At 42.2% G+C, this 11,814-nt stretch overlaps 1 protein-coding gene and 1 non-coding gene across 2 annotated transcripts; both read right to left on the bottom strand.

Annotated features, from left to right (window-relative positions):
- Positions 1 to 2,488: 2,488 nt before the first annotated feature.
- LOC111981024 (large ribosomal subunit protein eL19) lies at positions 2,489 to 5,091 on the bottom strand. The gene is made up of 6 exons (XM_024012137.2): positions 5,001 to 5,091; positions 3,981 to 4,087; positions 3,697 to 3,819; positions 3,399 to 3,519; positions 2,888 to 2,998; positions 2,489 to 2,693 (listed from the first exon to the last, which is right to left on the bottom strand). The coding sequence occupies exons 1-6, from the start codon at positions 5,003 to 5,005 to the stop codon at positions 2,567 to 2,569; spliced, it is 594 nt and encodes a 197-aa protein (XP_023867905.1). The 5' UTR covers positions 5,006 to 5,091; the 3' UTR covers positions 2,489 to 2,566.
- LOC111982212 (small nucleolar RNA SNORD53/SNORD92) lies at positions 3,148 to 3,229 on the bottom strand. Its single transcript, XR_002879723.1, has one exon. It is a non-coding gene; the product is annotated as a small nucleolar RNA SNORD53/SNORD92 (small nucleolar RNA).
- Positions 5,092 to 11,814: the final 6,723 nt, after the last annotated feature.

Here is an 11,814-nt window from a genome sequence, read left to right as displayed (position 1 = left end):
GCTAAACTGACAACGGAGTGAAGAGCAGAAATCTCAACTAGCAAGCAAGTCGCAGCAACGAAGAATTGAGTGTGTGCGCGTTCACGCAAAGGGGGAGGGGGGATAATTCTGGCAGGGGGGATATTTAACACCGTTATGCCACTGTAATTCACACGTTGCCATACCTGCTTGAGTTTGAGCGCTTTCTCATACTGTTTAGTATGGGAGGGGGGGTAATTCTGGCAGGGGGGATATTTAACACCGTTATGCCACTGTAATTCACACGTTGCCATACCTGCTTGAGTTTGAGCGCCTTCTCATACTGTTTAGTATTGATACGACCCACCACCAAACTTCCATCACAAAGAACTTTAGCAGACTCAACCTCTCCAACTTTTCTCTCCAAATCGCTAATCATCGTGATCGGACTCACCGCAGTGACCCCACCGTCGTCCTCACCTTTCACCAACACCATGAACTCCATTTATCTCAGTACAACACTGCGAACCGAACATCCCTCCTCTCCCCCGACAAGAACTGCAACGGCTCCTCAGGCGTCCTCTTCTTAACCTTTACTCTCACGACTCCAACACTATACTCCATCCCGTCTTCCTCAACTCCTAACCCCCTACGTTTCCAGCCATCTCTGCGCCAGTCACAGCACAGTGTTGCCCAACCACCTCCACAGGATTTCACGCTACAAACCACTTTCATGTTCGTTAAAACTTCGGCAACTAGTCATAACACTGAACTGAATTTTGAGGGCTGCCTTTGCGCACTGGCACCTCATTAATCTTAAGGATCAGACCCTTTTTCCCTTTCAATTTTCGCCTAAAATGACATACCCAAATCTAACTGCCTGTAGCTCAGGACCTGAAGCAAGGATATGCATATTGTTGATACCATTTGAAAGAAACACTTTAAAGTTTGAAATTAATGTAGAAAAGAACACATAAGATCTGGTAAAAGATAATACAATGTATTATTCCAGTTTAGGTGCAATTTAGATTTTGGCCACTAGACAGCAGCAGTGTATGTGCAACGTTTTAGACTGATCCAATGAACCATTGTAGTTCTGTTCAACATGTATCAAGTCTGCCCAAATGTGCCTAAATTGTTTATTAACTGTGCACTCTCAAATAGCATGGTATTCTTTCACTGTAATAGCTACTGTAAATTGGACAGTGCAGTTAGATTTTCAAGAATTGAAGCTTTCTACCAATATCAGATATGTTTATTTCCTGGCAACCTCATGCTAATCACATTAGCACACCCGTCCCGCAGGGGGGGGGGGAAACACCGATCCTGTAGAGGTTACCGGGGTGCGGCTCAGGTCCCTAACACTCATTCACACGAAACAAACTTTAACCAATGCAAAACCAGTCACATAAGTAAACCAAACACACAATAATATTAAAGCAATAAGTAAATCAATTCAAAATAAAGCACGAGGGAAAAGGACTAAATAGAACCATAAGCACATGTGACATATGGACTAAGTCCCTCTGCAAATGAGCATCTCCTGAAGGACTCAAATGTAAAATTGCTTAGTGTCAGACTGACCTTTAAAATATAATTGCCCATGTAAACTAGCATAAAAGGTCTCTGGCCCATTTGGATTTTCATCCAAAATGAAAATTTCCATTTGAATATTCCCTCCATGATCCACTGCCTTAGTCCCTTCCCTTAAATAAAAATGTTATGGGCACCATTCTCAAATAGCATAGAAAATTTCCCCGACTGATATTCATATTATGCTGATCAGTGCTGTGGGTGCCACAGTGACCACGAGATCAGCAGATTTGCCAGAGTATAGCAATGATTCTACAGGAGCCATTTTGTCTAACAGGTAGGCACACCAGGGTTGATGTAATGATGGCTTACTACCTCCGGAATTAGCTCACTTAATCCACTGAAAGGATTTATTAAAGTGCACAAATTGTAAAGCTTTTCATTTTGTACTTGCAAATGTTTGATAATTTAATCAAATAAACAATTTCACTAATGGCTTTGGAAGTCAGCTGATGTACAGCTGGAAAAGGGTAGGGAAAGTCACAGGACAAAAGGGTACCACAACCACTAGATGGCAATAACACCCATATACAAACCGCCAACTCTAATCACATTCTCAAACACCTAGTGGCACATCTGACAAGTTTTACAAAATGTCTTCATAGCCCAACAATGTAGTTTCAAAAGTTACACTTATCAATAAAATAACAAGATTCTTAGCTCGTCATGTGGCAAATGTAAGGTAACGAAGAAAAAAAAAGAGCCACTCGATGCAAAGTATTCTGTCAACTTCCTACAAGCTTTTTGAAAACGTCTGCACTGAGGAAAAATACAGTAAGGTCAATCACACAATGTCAGTGTAGGACAGGTTATATCCTTGTAACTAGAAGTAACCCAATGCCACGTATCAATTGTGTGGGCAGTTAAACCCATGAAACCATGTCAGGTAGTGTACATTACAGGTGTTATCGAGTAAGAGTGGACTCAGGAGACAGGGTTGTGTCTTTCGTACACTTTATTGTCAACACTTGACAGAGGGAGGTACAGCAGGTGAATGTCAGGGACAAGAAGCCGTTTACTTCTTGGTGGTCTCCTCCTCCTTTGACAGGGTCTTGATGATCTCCTCTTTCTTTGCTGCCAGGCGCTCCTCTCTGCGCTTACGGGCCTCCTTTGTCTTGGAACGACGGGCCTCAGCCTGGTCACTGCAGAGAGAAAAGTGGTCAAACAATGCTGTAACTTGTCTTTTGGTTGAACCCAAATGTGCATCTTACCAGCTATAAACATTCCCATATAAATATCTGCTTTTAAGTGCCCATCAGCTCAGTTCCTTCTCCACTCTACAAAACATTGCGGCATAGAAAAGTCTAAGGCAGATGGGAGTTGGTTTTAGACGTACCACAGAAGCTTCTTGCGGGCCTTGTCTGCCTTCAGCTTGTGGATGTGCTCCATGAGGATACGCTTGTTCTTGAACACGTTACCCTTCACCTTAAGGTAGAGGCTGTGGTACCTGCGGGAAGGAAAGGGGTAAAACAAGAAGAGCAAATCAATCTACAATACATGCTTTAAACAATTCAATAAATACAAAATAAATAATTTAGCAACTCATGAGCTACATTTGAATTTCCTTCCTAAATCAAATAGGAATTTGAACAGGTGTTAATCAGATAGCCAAGAGAAACATGACATCACAAATTTCAGCAAAGTTAGCGAAACCATTCTCAGGGAATCATCATTTTTTTACCAATATAACTCTGGGTTGTTTGTTAGCCATTATAGCTAGCTAGTTCAGCCTAGGCTAGTAGTTAGTTCAACATATTCAAAGTGTAACAGCCATCCTTGAAATGGACCCAATAGGAGTTGCTATGCCTTGTGAATCTTTAAACTCGAGGGTGGATGTGAGAACTTACATGTGCCTGTCAATCTTATGGGACTCCCTGTAGCGACGGAGAAGACGACGCAGGATTCTCATGCGACGCATCCAGGACAGCTTCTCTGGCATACGGGCGTTGGCTGTACCCTTTCTCTTACCTGGTAGGGTGGGCAGAGGAGAGGATGGTGTTAGTATTAATATCTCAGGCCTATACCCAAAAATGCAGTATCCTGTTTTCCATACAAAACATTTATGTAAATAAAATGCCGTTACCTGATTGGCTATCGCCATCACTAGTCGATATAGCTATGAGACGTAGGACAGCATTCACTCACCGATTCCCGTGTGTCTTCCCTTGCGACGTGCCAGCGTGTTCTTGCGGCAGCGGGCACGAGAGTGCACCGTGACAGGCTTGCGGATGATAAGACCATCCTTTACCAGTTTACGGATCTGCTGGCCTGAGGGGGGGGGCAGAAAATATGGGTTAGACAAGGCAGATGAATTTACAGCAACAAATCAATATTCAGTCACCTACTGTGTAGATTATGCACAGGCTACATTAAAACTACATCACACAATACCAAAAGAACGTGCTAAAAGACAGTGACTGAATCCTTACGGGAGTTGGCGTTAGCAATCTCATTGGTCTCGTTGGGGTCCAGCCATACCTTCTTCTTGCCACAGCGCAGGACGCTGGAGGCAAGCCTCTTTTGAAGCCTGAGCATGCTGGGTTAAGAGATGAAGAGTTAGCTAACGCATTACACTTTGTTTAACGCATAACTGTATGTTGCTAACAATATAACTTAAATGTGTGTAGTGTGACCATGGGTTAATCAGATAGCCAAGAGAAACGTGACATCACACATTTCAGCATAGTTTGCGAAACCATTCTCAGAATCATATTAACCATTTAGCCAATATAACTCCGGGTTGATTGTTAGCCAGTATTGCTAAGTTAGTTCGATGCTGATGATTAACGTTACCTTGGTTGCAACTGGGCTAACGTTAATCGACGTTAACGTTACTATCCTATCTAACTAGTCTTGTAGCTAAATATCATCCACTATGTTACTGTTCTTAGAAAGTGACATATTTGACACTGACTTTAACAAGACACAAGTAACCAGTTTGCTAATATAAACGGGGAACATTAGTCAAAATCGTGAGACTAGTGTCCAGGTAGGTGTAGGTAGCTAACATTACTACTATAGATGGCCAATGCTAACAAAATGTGGTAGAACAAATTTGATAGCAGCGTAGCTAGCTAGCCTGTCTAATGGCAACTTTCAGATATGGAACATGGATATTGTTGATCCTAACAATAAGGAAATCAGAATTTTTTATAAACGATCATAATCTATTCAGCTATGTTAGAGGTTTAACTCGCATTCGTTTAACGTTAGGCCTGAATTTCTCCTCTCAGAATTATTGGTTGACAACATGGCATCCCTGGCTTGGTACATCGTGCGGCACATTTACACATGAAATGTAGGTTCTCCTAAATAAAATATGTCAAGGGACTTAGACGGTAGTGTAAACTTAAACGTTAGGGGAACCTTAGTAAACGTTTAATGGGCAATACATTTGTATTTTATTAAATATATGAGAATTTAGACTCACAAAAAGTCTGTATGCTTACCTCATGGCTGCTATTGCGATAGAAAAAGGAAGGGTTGAGAGACGGACAGGGCCCTACCATTAAAACTACAGGAGAATCCAAAATGAGATATTACACCAGTTATTTTGTGAAATAAACGAAATACAAATAATAATTTTTCATGTGAAGAGTTAGTATTAAAATACTAATTGGTGTTAAAAAAACAAGTTAGAGAGAGCGATATTGTCTGAAATCATAAGATAAAGTGTATAGAAAGTATGTTCTCCCCTTATCTGGGAATAATAGTATATTCCAAAGGTGGGGAGCGATTTCGCACGGCATTGTGGGTAAAATCATACAAAATGCAACTCACTACTCCGCCACAGGAGAGCAATGTAGAAAGAAGCCAAAGACAGCTGACACTGACAGACGGAAAGTTTAGACAAGCAGCCCAATAATTCTATTTTTGGTCTTTTGACCAATCAGATCACCTCTGAAAAAGATATGTGAAAAGATCTGATGTTTAGCATTTACTTTTACTAAAGTATGGCAATTGAGTAATTGTCCCATCACTGTACTTAAGTACATTTAAACAAGATACTTTTAGACTTTTACTCAAGTAGTATTTTACTAGCTGACTTTTACTTGAGTCATTTTCTATTAAGGTATCTTTACATTTACACAAGTGACAATGGAGTACTTCTGCCACAACTTTGAAGGAGACCCTAAAGTTGAAGCCAAGTTTGTGTGACATGCATGCATTGTGTGATTTCCTCTATTTAACTAACTAGGCAAGTTAGTTAAGAACAAATGTATATTTACAATGAAGGCCTCTCTTTTATAAATATAGAACATAACACACGTCACGACAAGAAAGACAACACTACAAATATCCTCGACTTCGGCGATGTCATCTATAAAATAGCCTCCAACACTCTACTCAACAAATTGGATGCAGTCTATCACAGTGCCATCCGTTTTGTCACCAAAGCCCCATTCACTACCCACCACTGTGACCTGTACGCTCTCGTTGGTTGGACCTCGCTTCATACTCGTCACCAAACCCACTGGCTACAGGTTATCTACAAGTCTCTGCTAGGTAAAGCCCCACCTTATCTCAGCTCACTGGTCACCATAGCAGCACCAACTCGTAGCACGAGCTCCAGCAGCTATATCTCACTGGTTACCCCCAAAGCCAATTCCTAAGTTGGTCGCCTTTCCTTGCAGTTCTCTGCTGCCAATAACTGGAATGAACTGCAAAAATCACTGAAGCTGGAGACTCATATCTCCCTCACTAGCTTTAAGCACCAGCTGTCAGAGCAGCTCACAGATCACTGCACTTGTACATAGCCCATCTGTAAACAGCCCATCTATCTACCTCATCCCCATACTGTATTTATTTATTTATCTTGCTCTTTTGCACCCCAGTATCTCAACTGGCACATTCATCTTCTGCACATCTACCATTCCAGTGTTTAATTGCTATATTGTAATTACTTCGCCACCATGGCCTATTTATTGCCTTAACTCCCTTATCTTACCTCATTTGCACTCACTGTATATAGACGTTTTGTTTTCTTTTTTCTACTGTATTATTGACTATGTTTTGTTTATTCCATAACTCTGTAACTCTGTGTTGTTGTATGTGTCGAATTGCTATGCTTTATCTTGGCCAGGTCGCAGTTACAAATGAGAACTTGTTCTCAACAAACCTACCTGGTTAAATAAAGGTGAAATAAAAATAAAAATAAAATAGAGGCCTAAGACAACATAGCAAGTCAGCAACACATAACACAGCATGGTAGCAGCACAAAACATAGTACAAACATTATTGGGCACAGACAACAGCACAAAGGACAAGAAGGTAGAGACAACAATACGTCACGCAAAGCAGCCACAACTGTCAGTAAGAGTGTCCGTGATTGAGTCTTTGAATGAAGAGATTGAGATAAAACGGTCCAGTCTGAGTGTTTGTTGCAGCTCGTTCCAGTCGCTAGCTGCAGCGAACTGAAAAGAGGAGCGACAGGGATGTGTGTGCTTTGGGGACCTTTAACAGAATGTGACTGGCAGAACGGTGTTGTATGTGAAGGAGGAGGGCTGCAGTAGATATCTCAGATAGGGGCGAGTGAGGCCTAAGAGGGTTTTATAAATAAGCATCAACCAATGGGTCTTGCGACGGGTATACAGAGATGACCAGTTTACAGTGGAGTATAGAGTTCAGTGATGTGTCCTATAAAGGAGCATTGGTGGCAAATCTGATGGCCGAATGGTAAAGAACATCTTGCCGCTCGAGAGCACCCTTACCTGCCGATCTATAAATTATCTCTGAACTGAAAGAGATGGAGACCCGCACACTGTCGAGAAAAATAATACATCCAAAATTGAGGCTTGAATGCAAAATAAAGATTTTTATTGGAACATCACGGTGCCCAACAAAAATCATGAATGGAATGTGAAAACAAAACACAAACGTTTCGGCCTCAGGACATCCTCAGTGTAAATCATCAGCAGCACACACACCTGGCTTCTATTTCAAGGATAATTGCATATGATCAAGCGAGGCAGTACATCAGAAAATCAACAAATCAGTACCCAGCACAACAGAATGCATGATCTAGATTATATACAAAATGTACATATGCGGACTGAGAAATATCATCAAATATTGCTTTTACATGTACCATGTGAACATTTCCTCTGAATAAATAACACAGGATTTTAATAGAGTATGGAGCTAAAGAGACCACTAGATGGGGATATCGATCACCAATTAGAGGCAATATACCAGCTACAGAAAACACTTCGATAACAATTCTTAATTCATGAAATCAAATCAAATGTTATTTGTCACATGCAGTGACAATTTTAGCATGTAAATCTTGGTGGGGCAAAAAAACTAAAAAGTGGATGCATGCCAGCAAAGCCACTACAAAACACAACACCAGACCTGCTGATGGCGCTGACAGAGATGGTCGCCTCGCTTCGAGTACTTAGGAAACTGTGTATTATTTCTTACATTGTTACCCATTTGCGTGTATAAGGTAGTTGTTGTGGAATTGATTACTTGTTAGATATTACTGCATTTCAAGCATTTCGCTACACTCGCATTAACATCTGCTAACCAGGGGAAATTAAGAGGGGTAAATAGACCAAATTATTAGGGTGAGGCACATGGGCTACTAACATCTTACTACACAACATACACTTAGTATTACTTTCTTAGCTACAGTATACATATCTCCCTGGCATATTACATCATTTATGCAGCAGCAGACAAGACATTTTTGGACTCACCTTGTTGTCCTGTGCTCACTTGAACAGGAAGGTGGCGCGGCGGTCCTCCGTGGACATATTTTGTCATCAAAGTCTGGCGTTCTCTGAATTTATGGTGATTTCAAAACAACTGGGAACTCAGAAAAAACAAGGTTGAATCATGATGACGTCATTGATCTTCAGGTCGTAGCTCTAGAAAGAGGCCGGATTTACAATTCCGAGTTGGATGACCGTTCAAAACTTATTTTCCCAGTCGGAGCTCATTTATTCCCGACTTCCCAGTTGTCTTGAACTCACTGAAGTCAATTTTTCGCAGCTCCAAGTTAACAGTTGTCTTGTGTGCGGCACAAATCATGCTTCATTGACAGCATGGCCAATGTTGAATGTTTATAATTTTAAACTTGGAAAAGAGCCCCTTAATCCCAGATTTGGGACCACACAGCCACTCCACTGAATAGTAGGCAAGTGATTGCTTTGTAATGCTTGCAGTTAGCCACTGTCACTGATTCCTTCCAAACCACTCATTGTTGAATTTGCGATTTCCAACTTGTTGTGTAATGTTTATGTCCAATGGCCGATGAGCACCGATACGTTTTATCTATAATTTCTCATCATTATTTATCTTCATATGACAAGGATTAAAAAGGATTTGTACTAGATTGTCGACTTGATTCATGATGATGACTGCTAGCTAAAATGTCTAAAGTATGATGTTGACATGATCAGTCTAATCAAAGCTGCTGTACATATAACGTGATTTGACGTAATTTTATCTGTGGCCAATGACCTTGAGCCTTCTTGGATGGGCACTTCTAATCTAATTCTATGGCAGCTCCTAAGGGGCTAGAATTTTCTAGCTCTACCCTTAGACTTGGCGGTGATGTAGTGTCCCCATCAGTGACAGAACACTGAACCAATCACAGTGCAATGCTCCGTATTTTCTGCTGGCTTGCCCCACCACCACAGAAAGCACTGAGCTAGGCTGAAACACCTGCATTTTAGAGCTGCCTTACTCAAGAAAACAAAAAAGAGACCATGTTTGTATACAGCTTTATTAACTCAATGATATATATATTTTTTTACATTCTTTGCAAAATGATATGTGACACGTATTAGTGCAAAAATAACATGCAAAACAGGCAAGCCCCTCCCCCCAAAAAAATGATATATCATGAATGACGGATTGCCACTGGTCACATGCGTCAAATACAACAGGTGTAGTAGACCTTACCGTGAAATGCTTACTTACAAGCCCTTAACCAACAACGCAGTTTTAAGAAAATAGAGTTAAGAAAATATTGACTAAATAAACTAAAGTTTAAAAAAATGACAAGTAACACAATAAAATTATCAGGGCACGAGGCGAGACCCAAATGCAGACACAGGAGGCAGATGGTTGTAGTCTTAGATGTTTATTGATCCAATAAGGGATAGGCAAGAGAATGGTCGTGGACAGGCAAAAGGTCAAAACCAGTTCAGAGTCCAGGAGGTACAGAGTCGCAGGCAGGCTCGAGGTCAAGGCAGGCAGAATGGTCAGGCAGGTGGGTACAGAGTCCAGAAACAGGCAAGGGTCAAAACCGGGAGGACTAGCAAAAAGAGAATAGAAAAGGCAGGCGCACGGGAAAAACACGCTGGTTGACTTGGACATACAAGATGAACTGGCACAGAGAGACAGGAAACACAGGGATAAATACACTGGGGGAAACAAGCGACACCTGGAGGGAGTAGAGACAATCACAAGAACAAGTGAAACAGATCAGGGTGTGACAAAAATAGAAATAAATGAGGCTATATACAGGGGGAACCGAGTCAATGTGCGGGGGTACAGGTTAGTCAAGGTTACACCAACTGATGCAACCGGTCAGGATGCTCTCGATGGTGCAGCTGTATAACTTTTTGAGGATCTGGAGACCCATGGCAAATATTTTCAGTCTCCCGAGGGGGAAAAGGTGTTGTCGTGCCCACGACTTTCTTGGTGTGTTTCGACCATGATAGTTTGTTGGTGATGTGGACACCAAGGAACTTGAAACTCTCGACCCGCTCCACTACAGCCCCGTCGAAGTGAATGGGGGCGTGTTTGTCCCTCCTTTTCCTGTAGTCCACGGTCATCTCCTTTGTTTTGCTCACGTTGAGGGAGAGGTTGTTGTCCTGGCACCACATTGCCAGGTCTCTGACCTCCTCCCTATAGACTTTCTCATCGTTGTCGGTGATCAGGCCTACCACCGTTGTGTCATCAGAAAACGTAATGATGGTGTTGGAGTCGTGCTTGGCCACGCAGTCGTGGGTGAACAGGGAGTACAGGAGGGGACTAAGCACGCACCCCTGAGGGGCCCCCGTGTTGAGGATCAGTGTGGCAGATGTGTTGTTGCCTATCCTTACCACCTGGGGGCGGCCCGTCAAGAAGTCCAGGATCCAGTTGCAGAGGGAGGTGTTAGTCCCAGGGTGATTAGCTTAGTGATGAGCTTCAAGGGGACTATGGTGTTGAACGCTCAGCTGTAGTCAGCATTCTCACATAGGTGTTCCTTTTGTCCAGGTGGGAAATGGCAGTGTGGAGTGCAATTGAGATTGTTTCATCTGTGGATCTGTTGGGGTGGTATGCGAATTGGAGTGGGTCTAGGTTTTCCGGGATGATGGTGTTGATGTGAGCCATGACCAGCCTTTCAAAGCACTTCAATGCCAGATGGCAGGAGAGTTTTGAAATAGAACATCCATCTGCATTCTGTCTGGAAAAGACCAAGTTCAAGATTACCGCCCTATGTGAATGTTTTTCCTGCTCTATAGCACAGAAGGACATGGAGGAGACGGGGTGACCGGACTGAAGCCATTTTCCCATAAAACTTCTACCTGCAACTAGCCTCTGCAACAAGCTTTCACCTTCAGGAGCGAAGCCAGGGAGCTGACCTGCTTGCTTTGTTCATGTTCAAGTTGATCAAATCAAAATCAAATCAAATTGTAGTCACGTGCGCTGAATACAACAGGTGTAGACCTTACCGTGAAATGCTTACTTTACAAGCCCCTAACCAAAAATGCAGTTTAAAAGATACAAATAAGAATAAGAAATAAAAAGAAAAATAGCGAGACTATATACAGGGGGTACCGGTACAGAGTCAATGTGCGGTGGCACCGGTAATTGAGGTAATATGTACATGTAAGTAGAGTTATTAAAGTGACTATGCATAGATAATAACAGAGAGTAGCAGCCGCGTAAAAGGGGGGCAATGTTCAGGAGTCTTATGGTTTAGGGGTAGAAGCTGTTTAGAAGCCTCTTGGACCTAGACATGGCGCTCCGGTACCGCTTGCCGTGCGGTAGCAGAGAGAACAGTCTATGACTACGGTGGCTGGAGTCTTTTTTCAATTTTTAGGGCTTTAAACATAAATGCCCTCCAAGCTATTCAGGCTACCCAACAGCATAGAATGCAATTGACATCTCTCTTCTTGATGAGAAAGCATGCCAAATGGGTTACTGGAGTAATTTGCTTGACCACAAAATAACTGTATGACTTTAACACCTGCAGTGTCATCTGAATCAGGAATTGAATGGACAAACAGCTGGAGAGAAGGATCTCACCTGAATGCTTAGCCC

This window comes from Salvelinus sp. IW2-2015, linkage group LG20 (genome assembly GCF_002910315.2).
Source record: "Salvelinus sp. IW2-2015 linkage group LG20, ASM291031v2, whole genome shotgun sequence".
Classification (NCBI taxonomy): Eukaryota; Metazoa; Chordata; class Actinopteri; order Salmoniformes; family Salmonidae; genus Salvelinus; species Salvelinus sp. IW2-2015.
The sequence above is the reverse complement of the archived record's forward strand: the minus strand, read 5'-3'. Positions and strand labels throughout refer to the sequence as shown.

Excerpts from the sequence above, each read along its gene's own strand:
- LOC111981024 (XM_024012137.2), bottom strand. Across the intron at positions 3,820-3,980 it reads GATTGCTAACGCCAACTCCC|GCCAGCAGATCCGTAAACTG; the intron begins GTAAGGATTCAG and ends CCCCCCCCTCAG. Across the intron at positions 3,520-3,696 it reads GGGAAGACACACGGGAATCG|GTAAGAGAAAGGGTACAGCC; the intron begins GTGAGTGAATGC and ends CCACCCTACCAG.